This window comes from Pteropus vampyrus, unplaced genomic scaffold, assembly GCF_000151845.1.
Source record: "Pteropus vampyrus isolate Shadow unplaced genomic scaffold, Pvam_2.0 Scaffold41, whole genome shotgun sequence".
NCBI classification, from domain to species: domain Eukaryota; kingdom Metazoa; phylum Chordata; class Mammalia; order Chiroptera; family Pteropodidae; genus Pteropus; species Pteropus vampyrus.
The window spans coordinates 4,787,218-4,803,546 of NW_011888822.1; the positions used below are offsets into that span (position 1 = coordinate 4,787,218).

The 16,329-nt window shown below is 42.0% G+C and overlaps 1 protein-coding gene across 2 annotated transcripts in view; it reads right to left on the bottom strand.

Annotated features, from left to right (window-relative positions):
- PRICKLE2 (prickle planar cell polarity protein 2) overlaps positions 1-14,771 on the bottom strand; it is a 332,917-nt gene extending 318,146 nt beyond the window's left edge. The window contains exons 1-2 of one of the 2 annotated variants that reach the window (XM_023529685.1): positions 14,581-14,771; positions 13,708-13,793 (exon numbers count right to left, since the gene is read on the bottom strand). In XM_023529685.1, coding sequence (XP_023385453.1) covers positions 13,708-13,793; positions 14,581-14,622 — 128 coding nt within the window. In that variant the 5' untranslated portion in view covers positions 14,623-14,771. Of the gene's footprint in view, positions 1-13,707; positions 13,794-14,580 lie in introns of those variants that run through there. The other variant, XM_023529686.1, reaches the window with a different exon arrangement.
- Positions 14,772-16,329: the final 1,558 nt, after the last annotated feature.

Sequence of the window (16,329 nt, forward strand, 5' to 3'; positions counted from 1 at the left end):
ATACCTTCAGTGTGATGGCCCAGTCTCACAGACTGCAGAATGTTTAACATCCCTGTCCCCAGCCCACTAAATGACCATAGCAGCACTCCCAAGTCATTGTGACAAGAAAACAGAAATGGAACCATGAGTGGCCAAATGAAATGCCCACGTCCCTAGATATAGAAGTGATTTTTGATGTTGTAGATGTTGTAATTTTATAGTTGTTGTTTTTCTGTCATCTTTTAAATCACACTATCGACTGCTATGGATGTTTATACCCATGGACATTTCCAAATCCTAATGGAATCCTAAGAGGTCTTTTAACTACCTTCATGAATTAAACAAAGCTTAGCCCAAAATAAAAGAGTATGCAAACTATTTTAATAATTCCTAGGAAAAGAGATGCTATAGATCATTAAACACAGACTCCACCATTCTACGCAAATATATTTTCTAACAGCTATTTATACCGGACTCACAAATAAACAGAAATATTAGAAATGACAACATCATTAAGAAAGCAAAAGATACCTTTTCATACATCTGCCTGATGAGATCCTTTGCCCAATTTTCTAATGAGTTGTTTCCTGTTTCTATTTTTCTTATTAGCTAGAGCTGTTTTTCATATTTTAAAAAAGTAGGTCTCTGTCTATATGTGTTCTAAATAATTTTCTCAATTTGTCATTTGGCAATTTTAATTAAGTTATTCATGTTAAAAAAATTCCATCTTCCTTTATGACTTCTGAGTTTCTTATCACCCGTTCATTTATTCATTTATTCAGGAAATCCTGTCGGGATTTTTGCTATGCGCCAGGTATTTTTCTGGGTGTTGGGGAATTGAACATAAGAGACATGAAACAAAATATCTTTGTGAAGTTGAAATTCTGGTGTAGGCTGAAGTAATAATTCTGGGCAGAACAAAATCCAGATAATCCATTAAAAATATAATACACTGTCAGGTAGTGATAAGTGCGCTGAAAAAAATGTAAGAGAAGAGAAGGGAAAAGAGAGATTGGAGTATTATTTTAGGATGATCAGCGAACGCTGCTCTGAAGAAATGACACTGGAGGAGAAGCCAGGAGGGAAGTTAAGAGAACAAACCTTGTGGACATCTGGGGAAGCCAGTCCTGAGAGAGGTCCCAGCAAAGGCAAGTACCATGACGTGACAACATGCCTGCTGAGTTTGGAGACCAGTAAGGTGGCCAATGTGGCTAGAGGGCAGAGAGTGAGGGAGAGAAAAAGAAAGGGGAAATATTTGAATTTAGTTATGTCTTTTACTTTCCAAATTTGTAAAAGCATTCACCCACAATAAAATTTAATTTGCTTAAAGTTGTGGATTAATCACTTTTGATTCCAAATTTTCAGAAAGCTGCTTGTCCTGGCACCATTTATTGAATATTTCCTCCACTGCTTTTACATGTCACATGTCACATGTCACAAATACCACTGTGCCATAATGATGTCCGTCTAGTTTCTGAGGTGTTCTGGCCTATCACAGGTATCTACTCCTGCTCCAGTACCATACTGTTTTCACTTCTGTGGTCTTACAATGTATTTTACTATCTGGTGGAGTGAGAACCTTGCATTAATCATCTTTAGTCATTTTCACAGATACCAGACCTTGGTTGGGACTACTTTCCAGTCGATGAAAGAGTTTTAAAACCATTTTATTAAATTCATGTCCTCTAAGTCAAGGGTCCCCAACCTGGGCCACAAACGGATACTGGTCTGTGGCCTATTAGGAACCGGCCACACAGCAGGAGGTGAGGTGCAAGCGGGCAAAGTTTCATCTGTATTTGCAGCCGCTCCCCAGCGCTAGCGTCACCACCTCAGCTCCACCTCAGATCATCAGGCATTAGATTCTCATAGGGGCACCAGTCTCAGATGCCAAAAAAGGTTGGGGATTGCTGCTTTAAGTAATAGGAAAGAGGAGACCACCAAGAATATACTAAAGCTTAAGTGCGGAGTGGGGCTCTCTTTCCAATCTAAACTGCCAGCCTTCCGCATCAATACCAAACTTTTAACAGTAATCTAAATCATTTTGTAGTAATAAGAAAGCTTGTGGACTGCTGAAATGGACGATCATTTAAATCATGTCTATCTGATCTCCCTGATGTCACTATCAAGTCCTGGAGGGCTGGACAACGGTGTTGACCAGCAGTTCCCAAACCCTGTTCCCTAGACCAGTTCTCTGGAGCATCAGCAGCATCTCATTTACTAGATGTAAATTCTAAGGGCCAACTGAGATCTAATGAATGGGATACTTTAGGGGGCAGAGGGACAGCCCAACCACTATTTAGAATATATAAGATCCCTCCAGAGCCAGGAATATTATATAGTGTTTAAGAGCCCAAATTATAGTCAGAGTCCTAAGATCTAAACTTGGTTTCAATACTAACTAGCTGTATGACCTTGGGGAAATAACTCAAACTTGCCTCACCTCAGTTTCTTCATGAAACCAATGTGTATAATGGTAGTTATCTCATAAAGGGCCTCAATAATTAAATAAGAGAATACAAGAAACATGCTTAGAATCTAATATTCCTGGCATATTAGAAATGTTCGATTAATGAAAGCTAATATGATGATGATGATAATGAAAAAAAAAATCATACTCCACTTTCGTTTTATTTCAGGTAACCTATTCTGAAAAGCCTAGATCTGTTCATGCTGGATCTAACAGAAATCAGGGAATGGGGAAGTACCATCAATGTCATACTTCTGGTTGTGTTTACGGAGCAGAGGGGGCAGAGCAAGTTAGCTCTGGCAGGAGTTTGTGGAGACAGGATCCATTTCTAGGATTATGAAGAATCTCTTTTTCCAAAGAAGACTTTTTTTTTTTGCTTTTGAAAGTGAATCAATTATATAACCTAGACATTAATTAAAAGGCCCCAGGGCAAAAAGCTCTTCCTGCAAATAACTGTCCACAGACTACCAGTTCATTTCCTATACATCACTCTGGCAAGGCCCAACAAAAGCTAAAAGAAGATGGATGGGCTTCATAGGGTGACCTGGGGGTCAACTGATTCAGACAGCTGAATTCATCAACATGGGTAGCAAATTCCATCCACTAATAGCAGCTTGTACAATCTCTTCCTGTTGCAAGCATTTAAGTATGCCTAGAAAAGACAAGTAAAGTGTATTCCTAACAAGGATGCCCCAAAGACAAGGCCCAGCCCTCCCATGCCACTGTAATTTTACAAATAATACATTTAAAAGCCCTAGTTGGGGCTTTCTGATTAAGAATATAAAAGCATAAATGCTTCATTACTATAATGATTATAACGGGTTGAGTAGTGGTCCCCCAAAAGAGACAGCCACCTGGAACCTCTAAATGTGATCTATTTGGAAAAAGGGGTGGCTGTGCAGATGTAATTGAGGATTTTGAAATGCAATCACTCTGGATTAGGGAGGGCCTAAATCCAATAACAAGTCTTTATAAGAGCAATGAAAGGGACAGACACACAGGGAGAATATCAAACGATGACACAGACAGAGATGGGAGTAATACATTTACAAGCCAAGAATGCCAAGGAGTACCAGAAGCCACCAAAAGCTAAGACAGGGGCATGGAATGGATTCTCTCTCACAGCCTCCAGAGGAAAATAACCCTGCTGACACCTTGATTTTGGACTTCTAGTCTTCAGAACTGTAAGAGAATAAATTTCTGTTTTTTTGACGCCACCTACTTTATACTCATTTGTTTCACTGACTATGGAAAACTAACACAACTGTGTAAAACTCTTAAGAAAAGGAAGCAGATTAGATGAAAATCACAGCCTAAGAGTATTTACTCCTTTTCAGGTGATGGGCTTAAGCTTTATTAAAAAAAATCACCCTGACTTTCCAAATCAAATTTTCCAAGCTGTCTACACTGCACATTTATCATCTAACAATTTGATCAAAACTAATTTAAATTAAGAAGTAAACCTGCCTTAAAATGCTGCTATCACTTGAATTTTGAAAATTTAATAACAAAAATTATCCAAGATGCCTAGTGGTTGGAAACATTTATTAAATTGTTCTGCCTCCCAGAACCCAGAAAAACATTTATGTGTCCTTCCTGTGGCTTCGAATATTCCAGACCTAAGATGATAGAGATGTCCCCAGTTATCTATTGTCTCCAAATTTTTGGCTTCATAAAGATGAAAAGAGCCTGCCATGATTTCCAAACAAGTCACTAAGTTGCTGGAGAAGCTCTAAAGGCAGAGTCATCAAAGATGCAAATGACAAGAACATGCCTGGGTACCTGATTGGGAACAAAAGACTTTGAGAAATTATATTATCAGAGAAATTTCATAATGTGTTGAAGAAAGAAAACACCTGCATTCTTTTAATAAGTCCCCTGGAGGCCTAATTCCTTAGCACTTAAACTTAGAAGACTCGCTCTGGGTGTTACATGTACACATAATAAGCCAGTTTTTAAGAATCGCGAAAGCAGTTTCTGCATCACCAAGTGGTTTACCAAACGTGAAAATCAAATAACACTCTCATTAAATGCTTTCCAACGGTCAAATGTGCTTGTGTCTGTTTTGAAACATGGTGTCAAAACCAGTAAAGCCCTGGGGAACATAAGCTAAAAAGCACTGGTCCAAAAATGACCATGTTGTTTATTTTCGGCTTGTTGACTTAATGCTGGCTGATGAAGGGATTCACTATCGACTCCCCTCCTTGACTGATGCCTTTTGTGGAGGTTTCCTCTAAGAAACATGCAAATGACATTTCTGAAAACAACCTCTGCCCTCCGCAAACTAGCCAGATTGCTCAATGTAACACCAAAGCCATAAACGAGCTGAATGGAGCCTCCTTTACTGTTGCAAATCTGATTAGAAAATTGCCAGTAGCCTCCTAATGGAAATCACATTGTATGTGATTCAATTTCTCACCTTTCAGATACCCCGATAAGCTGGACACCATACACTCTGATTTTATAGGAGTTTCACCTTTAAGACCCCAGCCTCAAATGAACCAACTAGCCCAAGGCTTCTTCAGACATTTTTCATTGTAGACAATAGTTAGGCACGGTTAGATCTTATTCCTAGGCCACTGAGAATGCAAGACTGTTTTTCCCCAAGGTATAGTTTTATATTTAAACCAGGAGAGTCAAAATCCCAGAGTTAAACACTCTCTTGGTTAAAGAACTTGTGATCTCGAGTTCTGAAGACTTAATGTCAAATCCTGACTCCACTACTTATTACTCGTGTGACCTAAGGCATGTTACCTAACCACCTTGGGTCTCAGTTTCCTCATATTTAAAAAGTTGAATATAAAATACATGCCTCAGAGAATTGTTCTGAGGATAACACGAGGTGATGCCAAGCACACAGCAGGTCAATAATATCTCCTCCTGAAGAGTACCTCCCACATAGGAAGAATTTAGTGGCTTTGACGACTTGCTCAGCACGGTTGTCCCTGCCAAGTGGCAATAACTTTATTGTCATTCATATCATCCTTCCAGTCATGTGCATTAACTTGTTTCCTCGCATCAGTAGTCTCAAAATCAAATGTCTATAGTAATACAAACGAGGGAGGCAGACCAGGTGTACAATAGGGAATGCTGGGGACTGTGGAAAAGCTGAACATATGTGTTCTAGCTAAAAAGAAGGAAAGAACATAAGCCCAAAGTGGTCATAAATTTTCATTATTCCAAAGAAAACTCCAAATGTGGTATTTTACACAAAATATCAATTGTTGACAATTAATTACAATTTTAAATCCCGTATATTGTCAAAAAAAAATAAGTACAGCCCAGAAGAGAAGTCTCAGGAGTTTCCAGAATATGATCTTGGGTTCAGATACTGTATAAACATCTTTGTCTTTCATATCTTAGAAGAGGAAGCATCTGCGTAAGGACTGGTGATCATGTAAATGAAAGTGTTTAGCATAGCACACGGGAAGCCACGAAACCTCATACTTATTAAGCAGGCTTGGGTAAATAGATTAAGTATTGCCTTGATGATGTATGGTTTTCATCTTGGATATAAATATTCATGGTCCAGTTGGTGGGCACAAGGCACAAAAAAGGCCTGTTTTTATACAAACTGATCCCAGGGGCACAGTTTAAATGTTGTCTTCTTGTTAGAGTTTGCAAATTGTTTTTACAAACAATTGATTGTCGAGGGTATAGAATCCAATTCTATATTTCATCTAAAGTGTATATGGCAGCAAGTGAGTATGTGATAAGCTTTAGGAATCTGTTTTCCATCAGGAAGTCTCTTTCCCTTAGAATCTGAACCCCCACATAAGAGAGGACTCTACTATCTCCTCTAAGCTAAGTCCCTAAGACAAGAATCATCACTCCCGTTAAACAATGACAGGTTATGGCTCGTGATGGGAAAGTGGTCTGTGTTTTCTGTCATTGAATCTACAGTCTCCAGGGCTGTGAACCAGGCCTTCTTACTTCTTATCTCTTGTTTCTATTAAACCTTCTTGCAACCACAAACGTATAAGAAGCCCATGCACAGAGAGGTACATGCATTATTCCATTCAATCCTCATAACATTCTCATAACTTAATAATATTCCCATTATTCAGATGAGAAAACCAAGAAAGGCTCAGAAAGATTAAGTCACTTTCCCAAGAATAATCAGTAAGAGGCAGAACCTAAACTATGATACCAGCAAAATGTCTTCAAAGCCTGTCGCTTTAATCACTTGCTCTAATGCTCCCACATAAGCCCTTGCAAGCTTCCTGGAAGTTCTTATGACACTGCCTGGAAATACATATTTCTTCCCAGAGATAACTCCCATACACAAAGCAGGTAGAATCCTTTTGATCTCAAAATGCTCAATGACCTGGAAATCATTCTCTTTAGGGAATGGTCCCTCTGTCCACAGGGAATTCCCTCTGGGTACTCATTAATCGTAGAGTTCAAGGATAACCTTCCAGCTTCTTGAACCAAGAGGCCACAAAATAACAAATTTATTAGATTTCCCCTCATCCCACCAACTTTAAACAACAGAAATGTAAGGTTGAATGACAACTTTTCAACAGAATGTGGGTATCACTTTCAGAATTAAACACAAAATGTATTTTGAAAAAGAGATGACTGGCATGGCTGACATCAATGCTCTGTGTTGTCTCACTGTTCACCAGGTACAAATTGTCACTTGGGGCAACTAAACAAGGATTAATTATGAGGTTGCCATACAAGCTGAGATGTTTCAAAGTTTCAGGCCAAAGAACACACAAATATACTCAAATTTTTTGAAGAGTTGGAGTGAATGTTGGCACCATGTTTTTGGAGCACAGTCTGACAAGAGCTCCATATAGGCATGTTGTAGCATGAGAAAAACTATTGTCATATAGTATATAATAAGGAACAATGGAAAACCACCTAAACGGTCATGAATAGAAAATCCATACACTGGACTCAAAAAGCTAATAAGTGTATTACATCTTTTTGCCTGAAATGTAAAGATGACAAAAAAGTATTTCTAAGTATGAAAAAGCTACAGAAGACCAAATGCAGAATATATATTTTCTATAAAATCTTGCTGATAAATCATAATTTGAATAAATCTGAGGAAATAAACACCAAGACATAAACAACATATATCTCTAGCTGTTTCTGCACCAGATAGTATAAACTACAAGTTTTGTGGACCATGAGGGCTGTCTTAATGATTCAATTCTGCTATAGCAAAAGCAGCCACAGATGATACTAAATGAATGGGCATGGCCGTGTTCCATTAAAACTTTATTTATGGACTTAAAATTTAAATTTCGCATAATTTTTATGTGCCACAAAATGTTATTCTTTCGATTTTTTTCCAACCATTTAAAAATGTGAAACTTATTCTTAGCTAGTAGGCTGTACAAAAACAGGTAGCAGGCTGATTTTATCCCATTGTCTGTAATTTGCTGACCCTTGCTCTCAAAAGTATAATTAAGGGTTTTCTTCTCTGCATTATGTATGTTGCATGCATGTGACTTTTAAATCTTTTATAATAGCCATGTCTTATTTTAAAATCAGAGACAATACAGATACATTGGAATGAACTGATATGTTTCTTCAAGAGAAAAACCCAATTAAAGTGTTTCAGCTTCTATCAGGCATATTATCAAATACCAATGACATAAGATGAGTCGACCAGCAACCTTCTTAGCTGCTAAGTATCTTTCCCTACCTTGGGGATTTCAGGCATAAGTCTTAAGTGCATCTGTGTGCACACACATGCACCACTGCCCCCTCCCCAACCCCGCCACCCAGCCTTTTATTGGCATATCACATGACTAAGACAGAGTGTTTTTCCTCCCCAAGCAAAATAATTGGTGGGAACCCATTTCTTAGCCAAATCACAACCCACTAAAGGAAATCAGGCCAGCATCTCCCCAAATTACTGCCCCAGTCATCAATCAACACAATTGGCAGGGCAACTAAGGAAAGATGCTTTTCAAGGTGCAGTCTTGGCTGACCCAGTGAGTGCTGCTTCTGGAGCTACTGCACAGTGCCAAAGCATCCTGCCTGGAGAGGCAGCCATTGTCTGGAGACAAACTGCTCTGCATAATTGAAATGACCTCACAAAGCTACCACTGCTCTGGGCTTTCCATGTCATCTGCTCATGAAAGTGCAACTCCAGGAGGCTGTTCTGAAAGCCCCCCCTTTTAATGCTAGAGTCAAATCTACGTTTATCAGCAAAGCTGAATGGTTAAAGGGATTACAAGGAGCTTAGACTCCACTGGCAGCTCATTGATCTGGTCTTGCAAGCCTCATCTCCCCATGCACTTTAGAAATGGCTTTGGTCTGTCCGTTCCCTCATTCTTTGGTTGCTTTTGATTTTAGCACTGCTCTCATCCAAGTTGGAATGGTTGTTTCCTCGAGCCTTGATTCCAAAAGGTTCTCAGATTCCTTTCTTCTAAAACTAAGAGAATCTATTTGCATATTCTCCTAGATAGTGGTAGAGACCAGGGGTTGGCCAATATATTCTTTAAAGGGTAAGACAGTAAATATTTTTGGCTTTGTTGGCCATATAGTCTGTTGCGACTACTCGACTCTATTGCTGTAGCAGGAAAACCACTAGACAATATGTAAACGAATAGCAGTGACTATGTTGAAACAACACTTTATTTATGGGCACTGAAATTTGAATTCCATATAATTTTCATATGTCATAAAATATTACTCTTTTGATTTTTTCCCACCCATCAAAAATTTAAAAACCACCCTTAGCTTGTGAGCCATAGAAAACAGGAGAAGTGTCAGACTTGGTCTGAAGGCGGTAGTTTCCCAACACTATACAGACCACTGTTATTCAAAGTGTGGTCCCTGGACCAGCAGCATCAACATCATCTGGGAGCTTGTTAGAAATGCAGAATCTTAGGCCCCTGCCTTAAGCCTGTTGAATCAGAATCTTCTGTATGAATTACCAGATCCCCTGGTAATTCATACATGAGCCACATATGCGAAGTCCTGGTCCAGAACAGAGAATTCTGAAGTCAAGACAGAGTAGGAATACTATTGACTAGCCAGCTATAGAACCTCAGGCAAGTCATTTAACCGCTCTGAGACTCAGTTTCTTTATCTATTAAAATGGATACAAAAATAATTGCAACCATCTCCAAGGACTGTTGTAAGTAAAAGCCAGGAAGGATGTAAAACACTTGTCTGGCATTGTCAATGCTTTAAAAATGGTAGCTAATATTTTAAAAGCTTACTATTTTTTAAATCATATTTGGAGAGCTGAGAATGCTCACTGAGGATTTGCAAGCTCTAATCACTTCCGGAATCTGATAGGTCACGTAAATATTTGAAGAAGTTCTTGAATGCAACTGGAATGTTGGAGACCACGGTGAGCGGAGGTCATATCCCTCTGTAGGGACAGCACTCACGTCCTGCCAGTTACTGTCATGAGGCAAATAAGCCCCATGTTATAACATATTTGGATTTTCCAAGAGAGCTGGAAACCTGGATTTTAAGGTTAGAAAAAGCCCCTTTATTTAACACACTGTGCAAACCAAAAAAAACCCACCCGCAGGGTGGATATGACCTAAGTGTGTAAACTATGCCTAAGAATAGAGAAATAAAGGCAGTGAGTCACAAGAAATTGAGCCTGAGTTTTAAAGTCAAATCCCAGTAGCTTTGAGTCTCAGTTTCCTCATCAGGAAAATAATCACATCTGCCTCATAGGGTTTGGTGAGGATTAAAGAGAAATGTATATAAAACATGGAGGTACAGCTCTCTTGGACAAAGTAAGCACTCATGGTTATTACTGCTGATGTTGTTTTGGTATTATTATTACTATTTTTATTCATCAGTACCAAGGCGTTCAAAGGGTAAATCTTCACTGGGGAAAAAAAATGGCTATTTTTCTCTCCCTGCTCAATCTGGTAGCAAAGAAGCAAGCCCAATTAACCCCCACTCAGAATGCTGTCTCATAGTAGAGAACACTAAGTGCTTGATTATTAATGATTTTGTTCTGGCCGCAGTCCATGAAGATGCCTTAATCTTCCTCTTAATGAATATTCCGTCGGTGGCCTGGTTACTGTGAGGTTTCCCTTAGGCTGCCTTGAGGTGCTGTTTCTAGGAGCCAGCTTACCTGTAGAGAGGAATATCCATCTCTGCTCCCCAGATGCCCTAACTCAGGTAGAGGAGAGCGCTTTGTCTGACAATCGTGAGCCCTCTGCTCTTCAAGACACATAAATCCTTGTGGGGTTTTTTTAGAAATCCTTTAAAAAATCCCCATATTTGCCACCTACAGGTGTGGATGACAATAAAAATAGTGTATGATCACTCAGGAAGATCTCCATAAAATTTAACACAGGACCTTCAGCATCTTTGCTAACACAGAGGAAGCCCCAAGTATGGAGAGCAATTTGGCATTTGGTGCGTGGTGTTTTAAGTCAGCAGTTCTCCATCCTCAACGTGCACACACAAATCAGCTGGGGGTCTTGTTAAAGCCTAGGCTCAGATTCAGTAAGTCTAGGGCAGGGCCTGAGATTTTGCATTTCTAACAAGCTTCCATGAGATGATGCTGGTAGTTCCTGTCTCAGGTGGGATCAACAGGATCCTCCTCGCTGGCTTCATTTAGGTCCCTGCTCAAATGTCACCTCCTCAGAGAGTCCTTTCAGATCACCTTATCTAAAATGTAATTATTTGTTGAATGAGGACAGGAAATCTTGTTTTGTTCTTTGCTGTATCCCCAGCACCAGCAGGGCACCTGGTACAAAGCAAGCACTCAAATATTTGTTCAGTAGTGAGATCCCAGTTTGACAGCTGAGCAAAACGAAATTCGGGGAGCCTAAGTCATTTGTCCAAGGTCACACAGTTGTCAAAGCCAGAGCAAGACACCAGCCCAGCTCTGTCTGCACTTCAAAGGCCTAGCTCTCTCCTCCACACCCAGGGGGAAGCAAAGTTTGTTTACAACACTCTTCCTCCCTAGAACTTAACTGCCTTTGTGCTGGAGGCACTAACACAATTCTGTTCTGTTTTGAGGAGCTTGCTGTGTAGACAATGGACTACAGGGGACCAGTGTGGAAGCAGAAAGGCTAGCGGAGAGGCCGAGGAGTGGTAATATTTAAGATGCCTTGGTACTTTGGGGTATGGGAAGTTCACGCTCCATGGGTCCGACCAAAGCCAAACTTTGAGCCTGTCAAGCCAGCCTTTTCCTCCTATTCAGGCACAACTGTCTCTCCATCAGAGGAACAGAAAGTGAGCATACTGTGGGTTTCAAACTGCAAAAAGAATATTGTGCTGTTACCCACAAATAGTTGTCTCTCTTCTCCCAAAAGGTCACCCAAAAGTATGCCCAAGGGGGAAAAGGAGGGGGCAAAAGCAAGGGGCTGCTTCCTTTCCAGCAATGGGTAGAAACGCCATAAAAACCCCATTCATGGAGTCAAAGTGAAGCCTTTCTATTGCTAGTGAAGAAACTGCTTCAGCATGAAAACCTATCTCAGTCTAATGAAAGGGTCTCTTTCCAAAAGAAAGGGTCCATAATGGGCTGAAAATAAAACACTTGTTTTCCTATCACAAAGTCAGCTGGGTTAAAATGGCTTAAGGTTCTCCAAGAAGCTGTGGTCATGAAAGTCTAAAGTGATTTGGACACCCAGCAGCTTCAGAGAGTCTGGTTATGTTTTGTCCTGAGCAGCCACTGAGAGGAAGATAAAAATAATTAACAAAAGTAGCTAATAAATACGGTGTGCCTGGTACCAGGCAAACAATGTGTTTTCAGTACCTCATTTAATCCCTACAATCACACTGTGAGGTAAGTTATCGTTCCCACTTAATGGTTAGGAAAACTGAGAATGAGAGAGAATAAGTGACTGGAGGTCAGAGGCCACACAGACCGAAGGAGGGGGGCCAGGTACACCCTCACACTGTACCGCTATCCCATAGGCATCTATTCAGAAGTTAACCCAAATGCTCCAGAATAGGAGAGAAACTGAAAATCACTCTACTGTTCATCACTCTGCCTTTCCCAGCTCCATTCCAGCACAAAATTGATCAAAAAGGACTGGATCGGTAGTTCTGTATCCTGGATTTGGTTGACAAAATAAGGCTTCTACACCGATTCCCATGTATCGCTCACTTGCACATTTGGGACACACAAGGGGCCAGCCCAGAACACACCTAGTTGGGTTACAACCTTGGCACAACTGATGGATGCCGATGTCCATCCATTACATATTTATAAGGTCGCTTGGCCTTGCCTCTGACAGAGAAGTTATTAAATGCTCGGGAGCCAGAGGGCTGTGCTCGGTGCCCTGAAACAAAGGCAAAGAGGCTGCCAGACCCATCTGAGGCAGGAACAAAAGCATTTATTTTCTGAAGGAGCCAGTTGGGAGTTTCCTTATAACTGGGTGCCCAGCACACATTACCAACTGGGAGAAAGTAGAGAAGCACACACGAAAGGAGAAAAAAAAGATCAAAGCAGGCTTTTCTCCCTAGTATCCAGAAACAGCCCTCTTCAAAGGGGCATAGAAGTGATGGGGAGAGAGAAAGATGCAATAATCAAAGAAAGAACATGTTATGATGTTAGAGGATTTTCTCCTGTCACTGTTTTTTTTTCTTTCTTTTCATGAAGTTGCTAAGAAGGATCCACCTCTTCTCTTTACATTGCCAAACTGAGAGCCGGCAAGCCTGCACCCCAACTTTTCCCAACCAGAGCCCCAGCAGCCAGATGCACTGGGAAGGCACCGAGATCCCTTGTCTCCCAAACATAATCATTCCAATCCAGGCTGGGGCTGCCTGGAAGTCAACATTCACGGCACATTAATAAGAAACATCTGGCCACCGAAGAGGGTTGACACAGTGCAGGCGGGCAGTGGTGGATTTGTGGTTGGGACCCAGAGTTACAGGGGCTGAATTAAAAACACAATTGGAAAACACCAGCCAGTCCAGGGAATCCTCCAAGCACTGCACTGTGGCACCTGGAAACAACTGCATGCCCAAGCTGAATTGTTTCGGGTTGAGTGACTTAGATATGTGTGGGTACAAGTGGCCCCGAACTCTCACATTAGAAAAGCATTCTCCTGGATCCCCCAGTGTCTGGCCACCACTTCCACCTTCAATATTTGCAGCAGATGTAGTTCCACTCTTAAAGGAACAGCCTTTGCATTCTTTCCATGTGGCTTACAAGTAAGATTTACAAGAGAAGAAAAATATATGTGTGTGCATATTTTTTTTCACATACACACAGATATATATATATATATTAACATATATATATATATATATATATTCCTCCCTGAAGTGCTGCATCTTTAGAAATCAGATTTAAGGTATCCTACCTCCATTTATGCAAGGCAAACCCAGGGCACTGGTCACCACAGGCATTACATGGCTGGCCTCTCTCTATTCGCCCCAGTCCAGTCAACTTCAAAACAAAAAGACAACACAACATGTTTCCACCACAGAGACTCCCTCCAAAGCCCCACTTGTGTCCCAGGCTGGATTCCCTACTCTTCCCACCGCACCTCATCTAATTTGACTCCAACGTTCCTCTCCGAGGTGGGGGACGTTAGGGCAGGGCGCTGTCGGTACCCCAAGGGTGGTCTCCTTCATGAGGAAGGGTGTGCGGACCCAGGGGGGCTGCCTCTGGTGTAGACACCAAGTCACCAAGAAATGGCCATGGCTGGGGCTTTGTCTCCCCGAGACACCTTGGTCACGGGTTTCTAAGAAACAAAAGCAAGACCTTTCTGTTGCCCAGAGTCCAGGAGAAGCTACCGTAGTGCGCTCGCCTTTGACTAGGCTGGTGCTCCCGGGAAGGGGACAGCACAGGACACCCCAGAAGACAGCCCCAAAGTCAAGTCCGTGGCTAGAGTTGAAAGAAGCTGGACGCTGTAGCTTTAGTGGTGGGATTCAGAGCTGCCTTAACGGAAGAGGCGAGGGAGGGAGCTTTCCGCTCCCCCCGCCCCAAATTGTGATATTGAGGGCCACAGTTCCTGGTCTCTCTCTCTCTCCCAGACCGGGGACCCGGAGTTAACCCCTTCCGCGCCTTGGAGCCCTCTTGTGAGCTCCGGACATGCCCCCACCCGCCTGCAGGGCCGGCTTACCTGGGGCCACAGGTGCGCGGCCGCCGGGCACAAGGAGACGGGGCAGGGGCGCTCGCGGCGGCCCAGGGGCACCCGGAGATCTGGCCCGCTCTGGTGGGGGACACTCACCGAGCGGCTGGAGAGTCTTTTCCGGGAGCTCCGGCTGAACATGGCCGGGCGCCTCCTGCACGCAGCGTGGTCTGTCTGTCTGTCCGCACCGCGGCTAGGAGGGCGGGTCGCCTCGGCGGGCACCCTCGGCGGCCGGTGGCCTGGTTGTCTCCGCCTCGCAGCCCCCGGCTCGCTCCGGAGTGCACGCCTCCCCCTCCTCCCTTCCCTGTGCCTCTCGCTCTCCCGCCGGCAGGTCCCTCCCTCTCTCCCGACATCCCCCCGCCCTCCGCAGCTTCGCCCCGCAGTCCACCGGCCCTTTCCATCCCTCCCCAGCGCCCGGCCGTGCCTACTTTCTCCTATTACTTGCTTCTTGGTAGGCCCACTAGGGCCAACTCCCGTCCTGTGCCTGGACCTGCCCCGCCCCCAAAGGCTCTTCCCTCACCTTGTCTCAGAAGTTAGGGGCAGGGACCTTTTCAGGAATTCCTGCTGCTGTAGCTGGGGCAGGGGTGAAGATAGAGAAATGGGGGTTAAGGTTTTTTTTAATTAAGATATAATTCACATACAGTAAAATTTATCCTTTTTAGTGCACAATTCTGCCAGTTTTGACAAATTCATACAAACCTGTAACCACCACCACCGCAATCAATCTATAGAACAGTCCCATCACCCCACAAGAGACTTTTGAAAAGTTTGTACCATGCATGGAATCTATTTAGTATTCATTAACTATTGGTAGATGAGGAAGAGGAGGAGGATGAAATATGCCTTTCTCTAATTGTACAGAGCCTGGCATATAGTAGATGCTCATTAAGTAACTATTGAATTATTAAACACAAGCTTTGAAATCCCAGTGCCTATCTGCTCATCCTTTTTCCACCACTCATTGGCTGATGCTCTTCCTAAATCAATTGACCTCTTTATGCTCCAGTCTCCTTATCAATAAAAAAGAAATGTAACAAGAACCCTTATCTCGCAGCATTGTTGAGAAAGATGAGTCAGGACATGTATAGTTGTTATACATGTTATAACAAGCACAAAGGAAGGGCTCATTAAAGATTAGCTGTCAAAAAAAAAAAAAAAAAAAAAAAGGTTGCCAGTCTGAGAGCTACTGGCTGTGGTATCCACTTATCATTGATGTTTCAGCTCAAATATCACTTCCCCTGAGAGAACTTTCCTGACTCTATTGTAATATCTTTCACACACACACTCTCATATTGCATGTAGCATACATAGAAATGATCTCATTTACTTTTTTTTGTCCTCACCCAAACTTGTCTTGTTCACCTCAGTTGCTCTAGAACTTATAATGATATCAGCACATAGTAGGTACTCCATAAATATTAGTCAAAGGAAGACATTTTTGTCATTGTAGAAAAGATCATTCTCCCAGATCAGCATTTTTCCAGATGAGACACTGAACTTGAGTGAAGAAAAGCCGCTTGCCTCGGGTAACAACAAATTAGTGGCAAGGCCAGTCTAGTTAATATTCCAAATTCCAAAGAATAGAGTGATACAGCTCAGACACTCCCTGTGTTCAGTGCTAGCTGATGATCTTCAATTCCCAGAGAGTAAGGTTTGGTTTGTGTTCTAGGGTGAGGCCAGTAAGGTCTTCATTTCAGAAGCAAAATTTACAGGGTTACAAAAAAACGTCAGTAATCGAGATAAACGATATTTTATGCAATATTTTAAAGAATCAAAATTAATGCAAACAGTCCATAATGAACAGAATATCAACATTTTAAATAAAGACAGAATCATACCTTACACTTA